Here is a 21740-nt window from a genome sequence, read left to right on the forward strand (position 1 = left end):
ATAGTCAGCACATGCTATACGCAATATTCTGCATGTGTGTTATTGACACTCAGGTCTACTGCCAAAGAAAATGGTTGCATCAAGGATGTAGATTAAAAATGATTCTCGAAACACAACGATTTTGGTTTTTGGCTCCTATGCTAGCGACCGACCGCAGGTGGGATAAGAGTTTAAAACTTACTTATCTAAGCTTCACAACTACGATAGGTTTCCAATTATCTTCTTTTTTGTCATACTCAGCCTTTATAACAAACTGAAGTATTACATGTTAGACAAATCAGCACATATAGATTCATATCGCTTGACATCAGGCTGACCTTCAGGCTTCCTTACAGAGCTATAAACAAGAATAGTATTACTCTAATCATAGAAACACACCTCCTACAATTCTGTGATGCCTTTAACAATTGCCGTGACGTTAATGGTTTGTGTTTTGGTTACGGCTGCTGAAGGCCAATGGTTGCAGATGAATAGTGATTATTATAATGAAAGGCAAACGTATTGGATAAACTCATTATTTGCCTAGCAGCAACACAATAACCTCGTCGTCAAAACAAAAGGAACTCAAAAGGAGTATCGGTTATTGAAAGTTATAGCACAGACGCGCTGTTAGACTGCCACAGTGCAGCGGTCATATAGTTCAGTTGTTATAAGGAGTATTGAACCAGGACAAAAAAACTCGAAAAGAAGATGCCGGAAGAGTCTGTGAAAGTCGCTGTCAGAGTTCGACCTTTCATATCCTTCTACTTACTGCAATATCTCATATGACAAATGCTAAAGTGTGATTGTTGTGTATGCTCTTGTAATCTGGAAGGTCTATCTGTTAAGGTGAGGTATTCAGGTTATTTGAATAATGGTTAGATATGTACAGCCTGCTAGATCGACTAACACATGTTGGTATCTAATGTATAACATATGAGGATAGGTGAGTAGGTAGGTAGCCATGCAGGTGAATTGGTAGGTTGGTGGATAGGGAGGTAGGCTGAGATGTAGGTAGAGAGGTAGATAGATAGATCGTTATTTGGGTGGTCAGATAAGAATGTGAACAAGTATGTAAATAGGGTAAGTAGGGTGAATAGATAAGTAGGTGGGCATGTGGAAAGGTAGATAATTGTGTGGGTAGATAAGTAGATGTACAGGTGGGGAGTTTCTTAATTGGAAGGAGAGGCATGTGGATAAGGAGGTCGGTTAACAGGTGTATGGATCGGTAGCTTTCTACCAATGGGGCAAGCTAGCGATGATAGCAAGCTACAACTTGCTATTGATGGGTGTACGGATGGGTGAGTTGCTAGGTAAGTGTGTAGATAGGAAGATAAGTGGGTAGATAGGTAGGTAGATGGATGAGTATGTATAGAATAGTAAATATGTTAGTAAGTACATGTAAGTCAATAGATTGCTAGGTAGGTTAGTAAAAGGCTGAATGACAAATGTATAGGCTGAGTCGGCAAGAAAGCAGGCAAAAGCGCAGGTAAAAATAATAACGTACTTGACGGTCAAATAAAATACCCTGCGGCTGTTAGGAAGCACAGAAAAACTAGAGCTTCACGATATAGCGGTTTAATTGTTTGTAGGTGATTTTGAAGGACGATTTGAAAATTGTCACTATTTAAAGAGATATCTCCAATTTTATAAGATATATATAAGATAGCTCTAACTATCCTACACCTGACGATTTTTAAAATGTACTAGAACTAAAATGCTCGGGCCTTTTAGCCTAATACGCTCATTCCATGGCTTTCCCCGCATTCATGAAATAAATGTTTCTAATTATCACAAACACAAAACAGTCTCTTTTTAAGCTGAGATATAGAAATAAATACTAACAAAAATTTATAAGTTGTTTTACATAATAAAAATATTGCGATATATCACAATATGTTTCGATATATAATTATATCAATTTCAATATATTAATAATTCGATTAGATATTGCATATGTGTTATATCGAATCATCTGGAGAAACAGGTTTCCAACTGGCTAGTCTGACAGATTGCTAGACTGTGATAAATACGTAGTGAGTGCAGGTATATTTACCATAGGTAACCAAATAGACTTCAGCTTCTTAAGATTTGGAGTTTGCTTTCCTATTGATGTAGAGAGGAGATAAATTTCATTCTAAAGGTTATTAATACACAGCTGTTGTAAATCCTTATTGTCAAATATACAACAAAAGAGAGCGCGCGAGGAATGCAACATGCATCGTGAACATGAACGGCCCCGAAACAACACTCACGGATCCTAGCGGTGACGATGAGCCAAGAAAGTTTGCCTTTGATTTCAGCTACTGGTCTTTTGATGGGAGCAAAGATGATGGTAATGGGTATTACGGACCCGACCCGAGTCACCCAAATGGCAAAAAGTTCTGTGATCAGGTAAAGATATAAGAATGTACTACAAACCTAGATTGCTTGAGATGTGTAGTTGTTCATGATAACATTTACAGACAGTCCTCTTTACCTCCTGTATGCCGGTTGGTAATAGTTCTGAGAGAATTTCATAACTCTGAGAATGGCTCACATAAGTTACCCAGCTTTAGCCGGATAACCAGTCAGTCTTTCCGTACATGATGATGATGAACTCTATATAGAATTGAATAGGGAAATAAAAGCCTCTATTTGCAACAAGATCAAAGGGCGATATTACCGATGTAGAACATGTAATAAAACTATTGGTATTACAGGATATGCTAGCCGCCAACCACGGATATATATAGTATAAAATAGAATAGAATAAGTCGTGTTTTAGAATGCAAAAAAAATACAAATTAACTGTTCGCTAATTGAGGGTTAGTGTGAAAATTGTATGAAGTTCTCCTTCTTCCTGATTGTTTGCGGCGCTGTCTCCTCTTCACCAACCCTAAAGCACCAGCTCACGGTTTATAATAACACCACCAGTCATTCCCTGATAGAGGTGAATAGCTGAACTGCTGCCTGACTCGGGCTCTCTGTCCATACTACATCAAAATAACAGTCTGTTAGTCAGAATATCAAACTGGCTCATGTGCTCCCAGTTGTATAACGTTGAGTTGACTGTTTGCCGCATATTTTCATAATCTGGACAGTAGAATATATAGTGGGGGGGTTTCATCACGGCTCTATAATATTAGACAAGTTGAACCCATTTTAACATACATATTTGTAAGACTCCATATGTGTCACCCGGAGATATTTTATCTTATGCATTTGAAGGAAACATTTCAGCAACTCTAGCCATATAGGCAGCTTCAGTCAGAGTCGTATAATAGATGCTTCAAGTCAGCGGCTGTCTTAGCAGTACTTATCCATCAGCCATGCTCGACGGCAAAGAGGATATTCACCTGCATATCCTGACACAGAAAGCTAAGCAGGGATCAACTCTCACACTATCGGTCTATTTATAGAATACTGTGTTCGCTGACCTCGGAGTGGGTGTGCTGAATAATGCATGGGAAGGTTTCAACTCAACTCTATTCGCTTACGGACAGACAGGAAGTGGAAAGTCTTGGTCAGTGGTTGGTTACGGTATCAACAAAGGTAAATAATCCGGTATACGCCCAATAACCACCTTTATAGCACTATTAAGTATTAATAGCACTATTAAGTATTAATAGTGCTATTAATACTATAGACACATGATTAGTAGTTAGTTTTCTATTCATAGAACCTGTTGGCTAGAGATTCTAATATACTTATATTAATGATATCTTAACCATAATTTTGATTGACTTTTGTTAAAAGAAATTAAAGAATTATTAGACGAGTCAATTGAAAATAGCCAATCAAAAAATTTTGGAGTTATGCTTTGGCTGAGAAGACAATCCTTAATCATAGATGTAACTTCGCAGAGAGTTTGATGGCCTGAGTACTATATCTAATATTTAATCATATCATTTTATTGTTTCATTTATTTAATAGAATAATCAGAGTATTATATCCTATTGTTTCTTGGCTGCTCACTGTGCAAGACAGCAGTGCAAAAGTTATGTTTACACAGTTTGTTAAGCAGTGCTTAGTTTGGGTTATATTGTCCTCTACAACGGTTAAAACTAATTGTATAAATTGTGATTTTATCAGCCTGTTGCTGTCAATTTCATAGCACACTTTACCTAGAAGCACTTCTGATTCAGACATCTATTCAATATATTTCAGGAATAGTTCCTCTTTTCTGTGAGAAAATATTCACGCAGATTGATGAAAAGAAAGCAGCCGGTGACACGACAGAGTTTCAGATCATATTTAGCATGCTTGAGATATACAATGAGGAGGTGCGAGACCTTCTTGTAGAGTCCAACCCAAGAGGAGGCATGAGAGTACGAGAGAATCCAGCTACTGGATTTTACGGTAAAATATTGTTATGTAATTTGCAGTATGCCACATTTAATGTAGACTTAGATTTAGATAGGCTAGATATTAGCGTTAACGAATCGAAGATGATCTTTTAGGAAAGGGGTAGGTGGCATGTTTTAGTAAATTCTTTAGACAAAACTTGAGAAATGAAAGCAGAGAGATCACGAAATCGTCGCATATGATGAATGTAGACTGCGAGCATATGCTATTATTTCTAGCTTGCCCCATCTTAAAGCTACTCACCCAAATATAAGTTGTATGCCTACAATCAAATCCTTAAGTTGAAGCAAGTGTTTTATGTTTTACACAGCTCAGGGATTGACAATGTTTCCTGTGTCGAGCTATGCTAGTATTGAGAGCAAGATGGCCGAGGGAACAGAGAATCGGACAGTAGCGGCCACCCAGATGAATGCAACAAGCAGCCGAGCTCACACCATTGTATCCATTACATTCGTACAAAAGTACAAAAATGCGGCTGGTGCCGAGACAGCTAAGAAGTCAGTGGTGAATCTGGTAGATCTAGCTGGAAGGTAAACCTGACTGAATTACATATTTTATGATATTATATAATATCATCATAATATCATATAATATCATATTATATAATACCATATCATATATTATCATATCAAATATTATCATAACATATAATATCTTATCATATAATATCATATGATATAATATCATATCATATAGCGTAATGGAATGCCATGTAAAGTAATACTTGTAATATAATACAATATCATGGAATATAATATAGTAGACAACGTAACAGTATAATATAACATACCGTATATTATACTGTTCGATTCAATTCCTTGCAGCTCTAGAATGCTTACATGAAAACTTGAATGTACGCTTGTATGCTCACTAACTTTGTTGTAGTTAAGGCATGAGGATGTGGTAATGAATATTAACAATTGTATATTTAGTAACAAAGTGCAAGCCATGATTGCTTGCATACATGTACATGTATACATACACACATGTACATGTATATGTAACATAAATCATTCGTGTTAAAGTATCAATAAGAATCTCTGCACTTGCTAGTGAACGCGCTGAAAACACCGGAGCCACAGGAGACAGACTAAAGGAGGGGGCGGCTATTAATCAATCTCTTAGCAGCCTTGGAAACTGTATAGCGGCGTTAGCAGACAACTCTGGTGGTAAGAATGTGAGGGTGCCTTTCCGAGATTCCGTACTGACAAAACTGCTAAAGAATGCTCTCGGTGGAAACAGCAAAACTGTGATGGTGAGTGTTCGAAGTAGCAGCATCCCTGTGAGGTGAGTGTTCTAGGTAGCAGCAACCCTGTGAGGTGAGTGTTCGAGGTAGCAGCAACCCTGTGAGGAGAGTGTTCGAGGTAGCAGCAACCCTGTGAGGTGAGTGTTCGAGGTAGCAGCATCCCTGTGAGGAGAGTGTTCGAGGTAGCAGCATCCTTGTGAGGAGAGTGTTCGAGGTAGCAGCAACACTGTGAGGAGAGTGTTTGAGGTAGCAGCAACCCTGTGAGGAGAGTGTTCGAGGTAGCAGCATCGTTGTGAGGTGAGTGTTCGAGGTAGCAGCAACCCTGTGAGGAGAGTGTTCGAAGTAGCAGCATCCTTGTGAGGTGCGTGTTCGAGGTAGCAGCAACACTGTGAGGAGAGTGTTCGAGGTAGCAGCATCCCTGTGAGGAGAGTGTTCGAAGTAGCAGCATCCTTGTGAGGTGAGTGTTCGAGGTAGCAGCATCCTTGTGAGGAGAGTGTTCGAGGTAGCAGCATCCCTGTGAGGAGAGTATTCGAGGTAGCAGCAACCCTGTGAGGTGAGTGTTCGAGGTAGCAGCAACCCTGTGAGGTGAGTGTTCGAGGTAGCAGCAACCCTGTGAGGTGAGTGTTTGAGGTAGCAGCAACCCTGTGAGGAGAGTGTTCGAGATAGCAGCAACCCTGTGAGGTGAGTGTTCGAAGTAGGAGCAACCCTGTGAGGTGAGTGTTCGAAGTAGCAGCATCCCTGTGAGGAGAGTGTTTGAGGTAGCAGCAACCCTGTGAGGTGAGTGTTTGAGGTAGCAGCAACACTGTGAGGAGAGTGTTTGAGGTAGCAGCATCCCTGTGAGAAAAGTGTTCGAGGTAGCAGCAACCCTGTGAGGAGAGTATTTGCGGTAGCAGCAACCCTGTGAGGTGAGTGTTCGAGGTAGCAGCAACCCTGTGAGGAGAGTGTTTGAGGTAGCAGCAACACTGTGAGGAAAGTGTTTGAGTTAGCAGCATCTCTGTGAGGTGAGTGTTCGAGGTAGCAGCAACACTGTGACATGAGTTTTCGAGGTAGCAGCATATCTGTGAGGTGAGTGTTCGAAGTAGCAGCATCCCTGTGAGGAGAGTGTTTGAGGTAGCAGCAACCCTGTGAGGAGAGTGTTCGAGGTAGCAGCAACCCTGTGAGGTGAGTATTTGAGGTAGCAGCAACCCTGTGAGGTGAGTGTTCGAGGTAGCAGCATCCCTGTGAGGTGAGTGTTCGAGGTAGCAGTAACGCGGGTAACAACAAGGATAGCAGCAACACTGCGCACACCTTCAGAACACTCACAATTTTTACACCCTTTCCACCAGTAGTAAAGCACTAAGCAATGGGTCTAATGACAAAGTTGTATAACAGAAAGTACCGACTATGTTTAGTCATCTAGTAAACTTTCAATGACAATTATAATTCAGAGTGTGACGCCATTTCAAGACCTCTCTCCATCTATCTCGGGAAAGGACTGGAAGAACTTCTCTTGTATGGTGTACAAGAGAAGTTCTTCCAGTTGTGGATTGTGTACATTACAATACGCGCTAAGGCTAATCGCTTCACTGATTTAATGTCAAAGCTTTGATTGGCCAAGCAGAACTTTGACTGTTGGCACTTGAATCTCTGGGTTAAAGCAGTCGCTCGCTTAGTAGCAAAAACTAGATGAATAGTTTTACCTCTTTTCCTAGTAGCACGATTAGCGGCTACTATCATAATTTTAGATTGCAGCGATAAGTCCTGCCGACATCAACTATGCCGAGTCACTCTCGACACTCAGATATGCTGACCGTGCAAAGCAGATTAAGACGATTGCAGTCGTGAACGAGGACCCAACGGAGAAGCTCATAAGGGAGTTGCAAGAAGAGAATGACAAGCTTAAGCAGATGCTTGAGTCGGGAGGAATTGAGATACCTGAAGGCAATGGCGAGCATGGTATAGAGAAACAGGAAGGAATGTCCAAGGGAGGTGGGTCATCGGTTTCTGCTAGTCAGCTCTGACATAGGCCATAGGTCAGATCTGAAAGCTGTTTTGAACGCTCTTCTATTATAGATTGTCCACAATATAACTATGAATTGACAACTTGTTTATATTGAAAGGTTGAGTGTCAAAAAAGTATAAAATAATTAAGTCAAATTAATGTCAGTAGCAACAATTCTATTAAAAGTAAATAGTGTGGGTTCCCTTTTACGTTCAACATGACTTTAATTCTCTGAGGATACTTGTGCTATTTACCCTTTGTGGGCTAATGTCAGCAGGATTCATTTAAAGTTACAGTAAATAGAGTCATGTGTTTGTGGGTGTGTGCAGGTGTGTGCGAGCGCGTGCGAGCGCGTGCGAGCGAGCGCGGGTGCGTGCGGGCGCACATGCGGGCACATGCGAGTACGTGCGGGTGTGTGGGGGTGTACATGTGTGCTGAGATGCATGTGTGTGGGTGCAGATGTCTGTTGTTCTGAGGGATTTTTAATAACTTACCGATAACATTCACATTCATAAACAGGCTGGCTAGCCCATCCCTCTGTACACCTAAAAGAAAAGCTAAATCTCAAGCTGGCTCATATATTTACCGTAGAGGAATATGTCTGAAGGAGTTGTCCCATTTTTTCAGCTATTTTTTGAACTTGTGGAAAATTATGAGCCATGTTTAAGCTACTTTTAAGACTTCTAGACATGCGTGTACATTACTAGAGGCATGCATCGTCCAACTTATCTTATTGTCGTCTACAGATGATTTCTCGACATGCGTGTACATTACTAGAGGCATGCATCATCCAACTTATCTTATTGTCGTCTACAGATGATTTCTCGACATGCGTGTACATTACTAGAGGCATGCATCGTCCAACTTATCTTATTGTCGTCTACAGATGATTTCTCGACATGCGTGTACATTACTAGAGGCATGCATCATCCAACTTATCTTATTGTCGTCTACAGATGATTTCTCGACATGCGTGTACATTACTAGAGGCACGCATCGTCCAACTTATCTTATTGTCGTCTACAGATGATTTCTAAACATGCGTGTACATTACTAGAGGCACGCATCATCCAACTTATCTTATTGTCGTCTACAGATGATTTCTCGACATGCGTGTACATTACTAGAGGCATGCATCGCCCAACTTATCTTATCGTTGTCTACAGATGATTTCTAGACATGCCTGTACATTACTAGAGGCATGCATCGTCCAACTTATCTTATTGTCGTCTACAGATGATTTCTAGACATGCCTGTACATTACTAGAGGCATGCATCGTCCAACTTATCTTATTGTCATCTACAGATGATTTCTAGACATGCGTGTACATTACTAGAGGCATGCATCGTCCAACTTATCTAATTGTCGTCTACAGATATGGATGCAATGAAAAAAGAATTGGAAGAAGAATACCAGGAAGCACTCTTGGAAAATGAAAAGAAGATGGCTGAGATGCAGAAAAACTACGATGAGATGCTTAAGGAGGCCCAAGAGAAGGATGCAGTGAGTTTTGCTGCTGTTAGCCCGGAAACCTGACAGTTAGCCTAAAAACATGAATTGGTACTCTTTAAACAACACAAAAATGAGATGAGCTGATATATTACTTGTTATATGAGCATATGGTATAATTGCCGTCCATGAAAAAGACCCTCAACTCTTCAATAGGAAAACCTCTTCTTGTTTTATTATATTATATTATCATTTAGCCACGAGCAGAGGCCAAGGCGGCAGCAGCTGAGAAGGCGAAGAACCTGGACTACTTGACTAACCTTAACATGGATCCAGCATTGTCAGGCCACATAAAACACTTCCTGAGTGGAAACATGACAATTGGAAACAAGAGAGGAGAACCAACTGACATATGTCTTCCAGGTAGAACAGTAGATCAAAAATAAAGATTTAAGGTGGGTTACCAATAGTCTGGACTATAAAACTGTAGCATCTGAAAGCATTGTCAACACGCTAGAATAACACTTATTTATTTATAGCTAACGAGAATGTACTTGCAGAAGTATAGAGGGTTGTTGGCTGCTATGCACAAAGGCCACACTAGCTGTCTGTGCAAGGTAAAATAGCTTCCAGAAGATTTTTATAACAAGTCATCTCTTTACAGTTAGATGAGATAAATACCTAACAAATCATTTCAATAAACTATCATGAGATCTCCTGTGATGTAAACTGAGATCAGCTAAATAAAACTTTCAAAAGATTTGGAAGTATTTGATGGTCATTCTTAAAAAAAGTATTTATATTATTAGTGTGGTGAAACACCAAAAATACTAAGCATAGTATAAATGTATAAAGGTGTGTCAAAACCAATATAACACTAAAAATAGCCAAAGTCATCACAAGCAAAAGTCATTAAATGCAAGGGTTAATATGGCAGCATTCTTTGACAGGTCCAAGCATATTAGAGAAGCATGCAACATTGTCAGGTGATACCGGATCATACACAGTGGAAAAATGTGAAGAATGTGCGAGACTTCTGGTGAATGGTGAACCGCTACAAGAACCAACCAAGCTCAACCATCTGGACAGGTGAGAAAGAAATAAGATAATATTTGGTTAACTAGACTTAGGGTTAACTAGTCATAAAATTAACTAGACATAAGGTTAACTAGACATAGGGTTAACTAGACAAAGGGTTAACTAGACATTGGGTTAACTAGACATAGGGTTAACTAGACATAGGGTTAACTAGACATCAGGTTAACTAGACAGGGGGTTAACTAGACAGGGGGTTAACTAGACATAGGGTTAACTAGACATAAGGTTAACTAGACAGGGGGTTAACTAGACAGGGGGTTAACTAGACAGGGGGTTAACTAGACAGGGGGTTAACTAGACAGGGGGTTAACTAGACATTGGGTTAACTAGACATAGGGTTAACTAGACATAGGGTTAACTAGACATCGGGTTAACTAGACAGGGGGTTAACTAGACAGGGGGTTAACTAGACATTGGGTTAACTAGACATAGGGTTAACTAGACATAGGGTTAACTAGACATAGGGTTAACTAGACACAGGATTAACTATATTAACTATCACCCCTATTACTAGGGGTGATATTTTGTCGCTGCAAAAACTCAAAGCATAGTCAGCCTATTTTATAGGACGGGGTGGGAAAAGCAATAACCCCAAATTATGTAGACTGGCATAGAGACAAAAAATCTCAACAAGAACAGATGAAAACTTCATAAAGTAAAAAATAAACTACAAGTTCCTAGCCAATCATTGATATAAAACAGTTTTCTCAGGCCAAAGATGAAGATTGAAATTACGAGCTCTTATTAATAAAAAAGAGATTTTAAACATTCAGTTAAAGTGAGTACAAAATAACTTTGTAAAGCATAAGTCAAGCAGCACACCAGTGCTGCATAAAAATATGTAAAATAGTCTTTTGAGTAAAATGCTGACAAAATCCGCTTACTCAGCCACGAAAAATTGAATGAACACAGGGCCCGTTGAAGTGTATACTAAAAGTAGTTGCATTTAGTATACACTTCAACGGGCCCTGTGTTACAGCCAGTCTTACTCAGCAGTTGCAGAGTAAGACTGGCTGTTAAGACCGTTCTGCAGACCCTAAACCAAGCAATGGAAACAAAACAGCAGTAAATATTATCAAACGTACATTTTGCGCAGGAATCAAACTCATGACCTCCTGGTTACCAGACAGGCGCTCTGGCCACTGAGCTATGAAAGCTGTTGATTCAAAGTTTGTAAACCCAACCAAAACACATGGATAAAAAAATGTAAAATGAGTTAAAATGTGGTCTAACTACAAAACGATAAAGAAAAAAAATTATTTCAAGCCACCACTGAGGAAAGCTCATGGCCTCCTATGTACAAAACAGGCGCTCTAGCCACTGAGATATGGCAGCTGTAGGTGGAAGGGGCGTACACCAAAAGTCAAGGAATAGACCAAAATTAACAAAATACTTTTAAATACAATTAATACACAGCAAACTTGAATAATAAGTAGCTATTTCAAGCCAAAAATGAGGATAGAACTCATTTTTGAAAAAAATGTCAATTTCCAATTTCAACCAAACTTGCTAGGAAGGTTCAATTCAGCCTAATGGAGCTTTTCTAGCTGTTTGCTGTTTGCATAATAATGATCTTCTGTTTGTAAGACAGGTTTTCTAGCCACTGAGCTATGGTGGCTGTGGGTGGATGGGTGTACACCGAAAGCCAACGGATAGACCAAAATTAATAAAATACTTTTGAATACAATTAAGACACAAAAACTTTAAATAAAAAAGCTATCTTAAGCCAGCAATGAGGATTGAACCCACGACAGGCGCTCTAGCCACTGAGCTGTGGCAGCTGTTGGTGGAAGGGGTGTAAATCCAAACCCGACAAATGGACCAAAATTGATAGAAGAGTTTGAAATGAATATTTATTAACAACAAACCTTAATAAAAACAGTTTTCAAGGCCACCAATTAGGATTGAACTCATGACCTCCTGTTTACGAGACAGGCACTCTAACCATTGAGCTATAGCGGCTGTTGGTGTTAGGCATGTCAACCTAAACCTGACGGATAGACCAAATTTCATAAAATAGTTTAATATAACATTAATACACGACAAATAATTTGAATAAAAAGGGACTGTCTTACACCACCAATGAGGATTGAACTAATAACCTCCTGTTTACTAAACAACACCTCTAGCCACTGAGCTACAGCAGCTGCCGGTGGAAGGGATGTAAACTCAAACCCGACGAATAGACCAAAATTAATAGAATAGTTTTAAATACAATTAATACACATCTAACTTAAATAAAAAGTAGCTACCTTAAACCACTAATGAGGATTGAACTCATGACCTCCTGTGTACTAGGCAGGTGGTCTAAGCAGTGAACTATCACTGTTATTGGTGTAATGTGTGTAAATCCATTTCAGATGGTCAAACCAAAAACGAAAAGAATAAACAAAAATAGACTTGAAACACAACAAAATTACATAAAAAAAGCTCTGATAAGCCACCATTGAGGATTGAAATCACGACCTCCTGTTTACAAAACAGGCTCTCCAGCCACTGAGCTGTGGCGGCTGTTGAACCTAGTCTTAAAAACCCAACTCAGACTGTCAGACTAAAAATAAATAGAATACACAAAAACTCTATCGAAACACAACAAAATTACATAAAAAAGCCATATTAAGCCACCAATGAGGTTTTTATAGCAATGGAAAAGCTGCAATGAAAATATTTTGTTTGGTAATGTCCATAGTCGGTTATAACTAGTCTACTAATAATAGGCATTTAACTATAAAATAGCTGATCGTTAATGCTGTATTTTCTTGACAGTAAACATGATTATACTTTTCAGCAGCCTACAATTTTACCTCTATTGTTTGCTTCACTTCACGTCTCAGGTTTATCGACTCTCAACACATTAAACATATTAAATTACCTTCCTCCTTTTTGTTGTTGTATTAAATGCTTACCATACTTTTTGTTATTACTTCTTTACAAACATATTCGCCTTTATATAACACGCTGTTTCAAAATTGTAAGCCCTATATCTTCTTTAGCCTTAGCACCAAGTTGTTTTGAATCAAGGTCAGTTTCTCCTATGATAGTAACAGATTACGAGTGAAGTTTGCTAGTGTAGTAACAAGTTCTTTTGTTCTCAGAGTCATGTTTGGCACAACGCAGATGTATGTGTATATCTGCCATGGGAAGGCAGTTGACCTGCCGGAGTACTCTGATGCTATGGAGGAGATTGCGAAGAGCGCCGGCTTTGACACAGCTGATGAGGAAAAATCTCCAGGTATGAAACTGCACATACCAGTATGCTATGGCCACTCTGAACAGCACCAACTATTGCTAGGGACACTCTGAACAGCACCAACTATCGCTAGGGCTACTCTGAACAGCACCAACTATCATTAGGGCCACTCTGAACAGCACCAACTATCATTAGGGCCACTCTGAACAGCACCAACTATCACTAGGGCCACTCTGAACAGCACCAACTATCATGAGGGCCACTCTGAACAGCACCAACTATCACTAGGGCCACTCTGAGCAGCATCAACTATCATTAGGGCCACTCTGAACAGCACCATATATCACTAGGACCACTCTGAACAACACCAACTATCACTAGGGCCACTCTGAACAGCACCATATATCACCAGGACCACTCTGAACAGCACCAACTATCACTAGGGGTACTCTGAACAGCACCAACTATCATTAGGGCCACTCGGAACAGCACCATATATCACTAGGACCACTCTGAACAACACCAACTATCACTAGGGCCACTCTGAACAGCACCATATATCACTAGGACCACTCTGAACAGCACCAACTATCACTAGGGCTACTCTGAACAGTACCAACTATCGCTAGGGCCACTCTGAACAGCACCAACTATAACTAGAGCCACTCTGAACAGCACCAACTATCACTAGGGCTACTCTGAACAACACCAACTATCACACATACATGTTCTCTGAGTTTTTCTTTCACCTTCTGTTAATTGCTCCTAAATGGTACACATTTTATTATCAGCTAAATCTGTTTACATTTGTGTACCTCTGGTCCTTGTGCCAGGTATCGGGGTTTGAACCCTTTTGTTATAAGGTAAACTCACGCTTTGCATTTACGAGTCATGTACAAAAAATACAGGAATATTTGCTGTGGTAAATTACTTACAAGCCAGTACCAGTCAACGTTACTAATGGATGCCCCACTTCAGAGTATTAAGTACTGCCCCACTATATCTATTATCTACCAGGGCTAGTCCCCAACAAATACAATTAAAACCTTTATCCGCCAGGCACTATGGAAAAAAGTGTAATTACTTTGTGCTACTGTGTCAGTTGAAACACACATGAAGATGTTCATGTTAATTTTGTATGCCGTACTTGCTAATCCCTTAAATAGTTTACGTTCGTGTGTACTAAAGCAGTTGTATGCACTACTTTCACAGATGAATTGCTTCTGAAAGAAGATGTGTTGGAGATACTTCCTTCAGTGGAAGAAGCCAACTCCATTTCGGAAGAGATGGATAAAAAAATTACGTTCGAGGCCATGATTGTCTCCCCTGAAGCACGAGGTGTCATTGACGGTCGACCCGAAGTAAGTTTGGTTTTTAAACAATTCAGCTAAACAAAGTGAGTCAGATGACTAGCTAAGTTAGACAGCCTCGGCATTCTAGTTATACCTTCTTTTCATCCTTCAACTATAATCTGTGTACAGGTTGCTTAGTGACGGTGTGAACCAAACGACCTGCTAATAACCGTCCTAATAAATGCAGTTTCTTACCATCTTGTAGTGACTAGTGTTATGGCTCAGATAAGCTTTCTGTATTGTAGCTATTTGTACACGTTGTGAACATCGAGACTGGATTGGAATACTATTGGCCCCGAGAAAAATTCTACAACAGAAAGTTTGTCATGCAAGAACTCTTCAGCAAATATGATGATGATACTGATGACTTCAATGGCCAAATAGAGGATGTAGGTTACCGGATAAGTCATTTGCAATCTCAAGTAATAAGTCTGCACATCATACAAGAAATTGTCTCCTCATGACAATAAATTTGAATAAGTCTTGTTTGATATGTGAAGTTTGTTCCATCCACTACCAGGCTGCAGTCTAAGCTACAACCAGCTTTGTGATTGTTGTGAGATTATATTTCAGCGTACTTGACAGCATACTATATCACTTTTAGGAGAGAGACCCCTTCACTATGAACCCAAAAGAAGATGTTCATTTGGGAAGTGTGAAGGTTTATCTCCACTCTCTTTCTTATAACATCGAGATGAAGGAGCAGCTAGATATTATTGATTACCAATCTGAGCAGATTGGTGTTTGCAATGTAAGTGAAGAGTACTTACATTGATTTTTTATGAGAACAGTTGACTTTTTAATTGACCTTTGAACACTTTTTGAACCATATCATGGTCGGGATAGTACATCGCTAGACAACAAAGCAAATTGCAACAGACCAAAAAAACGCATTTTCATTATTCTAAATTTCACACATTTTATATAAATAACGCATAAATTTAATAAAAGCTTCATTAACTAACAGTATTTGGTGTTAACCATAAATATGAGCCATATTAGTTGTTGCAGGCTAATAAAAGCCTAATAGCATTTTGGAGTTGTCAAACTTTTATCGTATAATCATATTGAGAAGTAATCAAATTTTGAAACACGTCATAGGGCTCATATCAGGTTTGTAAACTGTACAATTAATGAACTTTTAGCAGCAGCTTATAAAAGGTTGCGTGCCAATGCGTCAATTGTCTTTCCTCACATATTCAGGTTGAGATTCACCCCTGCACCGCAAAAGGAAAAGTATTCAAACCAGAAGATGATGTGTTTGTTGATGATCCAAAGCAGCTCCTCGGCCAGGAATTCCACTTCAAAGTAAAAATAGCAGGAGCTCGTGGACTGCCCAAGAGATACAATGTAATTGGTTTCTTACTAGTACTATATTTATTAGTAACTCCATAACTTCTGGCTATAGAACCTCCTAAACTGCTGTATAATAATATAAAGCTTTTCTGTGTTTGTTAAGTTATAATAATTAGCTTCTAAAAGTTATCTAATTACATTAAAAATAATCCGAGTTCTAGCAAATCATGGATGATCAAGAAAGACTGAATCATTTTGTTTTTAGGAGATTTATGCGGAGTACAGATTAGTCACAGATGTGGATCCAGTAAGAACAAAGGCTATAGCTGGTACAAACAACCCTGACTGGAGGTTGGAGCATCAGTACGACTTTCCGTGTCTGACGGAGGAGGTAACTACTAATATTACACCTATTTTCTTATTCCTTTATAAAAACTTATGCTTGTTGTCGTTCGCTGCAAGAATGTATATGTAGATAAAACTGTGAAGTAATTGTTTGATTAATAACTTTGAATAGAATCTTTGGCTCAGCTCTGCAAAAATGACTTGAGAATTCCACACAAGAAAACAAGTTTAATAAAATCATATATATGTTGGTGTCTTGATGGTATAACAATGTCTAAGCCTCTGCTTCTTGTAGACACCACAATAGAGCTGGACAATGAAGCGATTTTAAAATTTCATTCTACTGACTGGATGGCAAGCAGCTATACAAGTGAACAATTGTGTTTGTTGGTCTTTTAGGAGCTCAAGTACTTGATGGAAGGGTCTTTTATGGTACGAATATGTGGAAAACAGAATGCTTCCGCCGCCACTCGGCAGTTAAACACTAAGAAAGAAGGAAGGAAGAAAAAGGCGGCTCGAGGACAAGTCACTTGTGCTGCAAAATCTGTTAAGGTCAGTCAAGTTTGCCAAATCTATCAAATTTATCAGGTTTACCAAGTCTGTCAAGTCACCAAGTTTGCCAAGCCTGTCAAGTCTATTAAGTATATCAAGTCTGTCAAGTAACAATTCTAAAAACCATAATTAGCATGTGCACGTATTTACGCACTTGCCAAATTTGGTGTTAAGATTTTCACAGGTTTGTGAATATCATGCGTCTTTATGCTTTTGACCAATCAGGTTAAGAATTATTCCAGAGAGTGCAACAACCTAATGTAAATATTTATACACTGTTTTTTCATTTATTCATTATAGAGAAAAGTAGATCCAAATAACATGAAGTTGCAACAGCATGCAGATGTGGCTGCCGCCAAAAATGACAAGCTGAACAGGAGATTGGTAGGTTCAATTACCGTGTGTATTCTTAGGCTACTATATAGGGGAGATAGAGAATACAATGCAGTGCAAGTGTATACCACGGCATGTTTTCACTGTTGTACTGTTGGCTAAGATTGGAAAATTCCTAACTGGTTACAATACCAACTTTTTCACTATTTGTGAAAATAATAAGAACAACTTAATAACTCTACTCCAAATCCATGCGTAAACTGAGCAAGCAGTAGTAAGCGTGGTTAGAGCGCTTGACAGCTAGCGTTTAATTTATACATAACCAAATGATCTGCACTTGATGGTAGAGAAAACCGGAGAGAGCTCCTGTAATGAAGGATTATGTAAGGTACCTACCATCGGAGACCATCACACTATGCAATTAATTGTTTGTAATCATAAACAAAAGCTGATGAATCATGCTATGTTCAATCCTACACCGCATCAAGACTTCAGGGGTGCACAACTCTCTATTATCAGCATACCTGCTTTTCCTATAAGCCCAACTATGGTCTAAACTCGATAAAAAGACTGCATATAAAGATATATTTATTTTTTTAATAGAACTGGCTCAAAGACCTACTCCGTGAGGCTAGCAAGAAATCAAAGAAGAAGGTTCCCACACGTCTTGTAATAGCTATTCTCGAAGCGAAGAACCAAAAAGAAGCAAGGAGAATCATAAATCGGATCGGAAAGCACAAGGGAGGAGGTAAACCCAGAGATAACTCAAAATCATCAGAACCTGATGAGCCGATATTAGAGAAAGGGGATGAGAGTCAGTTGTCATCAGACGAATCTGACGACGAGTCTTTCCTAAGGAACAAGAACATGTATGTCAACAGCCCCTTGCTCTGGCATGTGACCCATTGTATATGTCTCTGACCATTATAATTGGTCTGCGAGCGGTGGTCAGTTGATCCTCTACGCGGTAGATTTAAATGTTCCAAAATTATACACCAAATGCTGGGGTCACATTGCTTAGCAAAAGGCTCCTGTTGGCATGCATCGTGTAAGGCGCAATGGGTCACAAGTCAAAATACAAAAATAGAGTGACAAGTGTTGGTAAAACAAACTGCATTGAACTGACAAACTCTTGTTGCACTGGATAAGGCTGTGTTTGTTTATGTTATACCTCCAAACTTGACCCACCAATTTTATTTGATAATATGAACACGATTACTATTTATTTCAGATAACACAGTTTTATATCATCTTTTCCAGAACATTCCGACTCAGACTCTGAAGAAGAAGTGGATGTAGATGAACTCAAAGCTCAGTCCTGCGCTTGTACCGTGTCATAAACCTCTCTTATAGCTCTTCCACACACTCACCTGTGATTAACTGTCAAACTGCATTTAAGAAAAACAGGACTCTCCTTAGCCATATTGGCTGATTGGCACAGTCTACAAATCTACATTGACCCAATTTACATTGACTTTACATTTAGATTTGTCATAATTGTGTCACATCTTAAGATGGGGATACAGTATTTATCTATTTGCATTATGTTATCTTTATTATACTAAATGTATTATCTTTGTATCATAGAGGTGTTTGGTTAATTGATAACTCTGATACCATTGATGCCGTTGTGAATTTGAATCATAAAACCAGTTGAAAATAATAAAGCAAATGTTTTATTGCCATAAAAAATAATAGACTTGAAAAAATTTGATGATTGTTCATATTGATTTGTTGATGACTTGGCTCTTTCAATCCATTATATTTCAATAAACAGAACTATACTAAAGATAGCAAAAATATTATGTGCGTATATTGTCTGCCAGAATACGGCATCGACTAAGTGTAGAGATTTGATCTGACAAGGTGCCACACGACATGCACACCGCTTGCCACTATAGGAGGAATGTTTATAGACATATTATGTGAGTGTGATCGCGACTTGGATGTGACGAATTTGCATCTCTTGTCGGGAGAGTTAACTGTCTGAATACCTTTACTTTGCATAGTAAACAGAGATTCGCAGTCGTCATCATTGCCTTCTCTAACGTTCCTGTCTAACTCCTGTTTAGCGAGCAGGACTACGACGACCATGAGAATCAGCGTGACGCTCAGCTACAAGACATGATAGAAGACAACTGCTAGTAAGCTCTGCCTCTACGTTCAGTCACAGCTGACTCTAATGTGAACATGGTGGAGAAGTAATGTCGATAAGATCAGCCAACAAGTTATAGTTCAAACTGATTGAACGATTGCGCAAGATTACCTTTCTAGAGAGTATTCTGTAGAACATATACATATAGGACCAGGTGATCTCAAGCTCAGTAGAGTGTAAGCAGTGTCACAATATAATAGACCAAACGTGCTCAATACACTATGTACAGCACACCATCAATGGTTTCTATTGCTATGACTCCCGGGATGCAATTCAACATAGAAGTCAAGTACCGCTACATAATGCTATGCAAAGTTTGAAAAAATCATGATTTTTTTAAAAATCAACTAGTATTGACTAGTTATGCAATGTAGAAAAAGGGTTGAGATCAGAAGATATTATGGAAGGTATTGAACAGACAGAAAATGTTCATTCCATCGAAAGCAACAATCAGAATGCAGTTAGTCAAGCAAACGTTGCAAATATTTTTGTTCTATAAATGTTTGTTTCTGCATGTAATATAAGTATGGTTCGTCTATGTCCCTAGTATTCACTAGTGTCATTAGTTCACAAATATATATTTGTAGCATTCAATAGATTATCATCATATAACTTATAAATTTGCAGATTTATAGAATATTGTTTGACAACATCCTTTGACAACATCTAGCCGTTTTTATTTATAGTATACTAGCTGCATTACCCGCCTACAGGAACAGATTCACATGCAACATAAGGTTTATTGAGAGTTGTCTTTCATACTTTAAAACAACTCCAAATATGCAGTCTACTGAAAATGTTGTCCTAATCAGAGTATGCATGCACATATACATGTCAATGTTGGGGAAAACAATGGAAATCTGCAATGTGTCTTACAGCTAGATGCGTGTAAAATCTAGTAAATATTCTAGATTCTAGATGTGTCTAGATTCATGCATCCGTTCATACCCGTCTATATTTGCAGTTGACGGTCACGCACTTCTGCCGCTGAGCCCCCGCCTCGGCTAACCAGTCTTTACAAGCCAAGCCGTTGACAATCGCGCTCTTGCACTCGCCTCGCAATCAATCGCTTCGCACTCGCAATCAATCGCCTTGCAATCTTCAATCGGCCCGCACCTGCCTCGCAATCAATCGCCTCGCAATCAATCACCTCGCACTCGCCTTGCAATCACCTCCCACTCGCCTCGCAATTAATCGTCTCTCACTCGCCTCGCAATCATTCGCCTTGCACTCACCTTGCAATCAATCACCTCGCACTCGCCTTGCAATCAATCACCTTGCACTCGCAACCAATCGCCTCGCACTCGCAATCAATCGCCTCGCACTCGCAATCAATCGCCTAGCACTCAATCGCTTTGCAATCAATCGCCTCGCACTCGCCAACTCATTCATCTGGAAAGCCGCGCCTGGAGACTCTCGCTGTACTCGGGGTGAAAATGGTCTTCCGCGTATCCCCGAGTGACGCTATGGCCTCAAGCCTAGCTGTGCTACCCGGCGTTGCCCGGGTAGCAAAAAAAGTCTTTGCACAGAAAATTGATTTGGATTTAATATATAACAACAGTTGCCATTCTAACTTTCAAACTACATATCATGAAATAAGTGTTTTGTGTCATTGAAATAAATTAAGAGAGAAAATAAAACAACTGGAAAGGTTTTCAAACTTTGTCAAACAACTACAACTTTCAAACTTCGTATCATGAGGAAAAGGTTTTGTGCAGGACAACTGATTTAAAAATAAATAAAACAACTGTAAAGGTTTTCAAACCAACATAAATTTAAAATTTCGTAACTTTCAGCGACCTATATCTTTTGATAACGTATAAAGGAACTCAGTTCTCGCACATAATCAGTTCCAGAAGCTCGAGATCCGAAACAATTTTTACCATAAAAAATAAAATAATGTAAATTTTAATCCGCTTCAAGGCGAGAAAACAACTTCGGTAAAGTATTTTTTCAACATTTTACACCATAAGCTGTACTTGTACCCGGGTAATAAAAAAGTCTTTGCCCAGAAAATCTATTTGTATTTAACATATATAACAACATTTGCCATTCTAACAGTCAAACTACATATGTAACATGAGAAAACATGATAGGTAACTTATCATGAGAAAAGTGATATGTGTAGTTGAAATAATTTGAGAGAAAATAAAAGCAACTGTAAAGTTTATCAAACTTTGTCAAACAACTCTAACTTTCAAACTTCATATCATGAGGAAAAGGTTTGCTGTCAGTCTAATAAATTAAAAGAAATAAAACAATTGTAAAAGTTATTAGATGTAAATTTCAAATAATTAGCAAGTATTAGCTAAATTAAGTCGGTTTTGCAACAATTACCATAAAAGATGATACGGTAATGATACAATTAATACGAACTGAGAAAATAAAATAAAATTCGTGAATATGTTGAATTAAT

General features: G+C 38.9%; 1 protein-coding gene and 1 non-coding gene across 2 annotated transcripts; one reads left to right on the plus strand and one right to left on the minus strand.

The window, feature by feature from the left end:
• The first annotated feature begins 690 nt into the window (after positions 1-690).
• LOC137388772 (kinesin-like protein KIF28) lies at positions 691-20913 on the plus strand. Its single transcript, XM_068075222.1, has 20 exons — positions 691-735; positions 2167-2373; positions 3381-3513; positions 4129-4320; positions 4637-4856; positions 5380-5581; positions 7297-7540; positions 8930-9057; positions 9261-9426; positions 9954-10092; positions 13197-13333; positions 14504-14652; positions 14889-15032; positions 15248-15394; positions 15847-15993; positions 16205-16330; positions 16684-16836; positions 17137-17220; positions 17773-18038; positions 18430-20913. Exons 1-20 carry the CDS (start codon positions 691-693, stop codon positions 18449-18451), a joined length of 3051 nt encoding a protein of 1016 aa, XP_067931323.1. The 3' UTR covers positions 18452-20913.
• Trnat-cgu (transfer RNA threonine (anticodon CGU)) lies at positions 11991-12063 on the minus strand. Its single transcript has one exon. It is a non-coding gene; the product is annotated as a tRNA-Thr (tRNA).
• Positions 20914-21740: the final 827 nt, after the last annotated feature.

The sequence above is a fragment of the Watersipora subatra genome, chromosome 2 (assembly GCF_963576615.1).
Source record: "Watersipora subatra chromosome 2, tzWatSuba1.1, whole genome shotgun sequence".
Lineage (NCBI taxonomy): Eukaryota > Metazoa > Bryozoa > Gymnolaemata > Cheilostomatida > Watersiporidae > Watersipora > Watersipora subatra.

What these genes read in the sequence shown, in the direction of transcription:
- LOC137388772 (XM_068075222.1), top strand. Translation starts at nt 691, where the DNA reads ATGCCGGAAGAGTCTGTGAAAGTCGCTGTCAGAGTTCGACCTTTC. An exon ending in GTGCTGCAAAATCTGTTAAG is followed by an intron (nt 16,837 to 17,136) that starts GTCAGTCAAGTT and finishes TATTCATTATAG; the next exon opens with AGAAAAGTAGATCCAAATAA. An exon ending in ACAAGCTGAACAGGAGATTG is followed by an intron (nt 17,221 to 17,772) that starts GTAGGTTCAATT and finishes TTTTTTTAATAG; the next exon opens with AACTGGCTCAAAGACCTACT.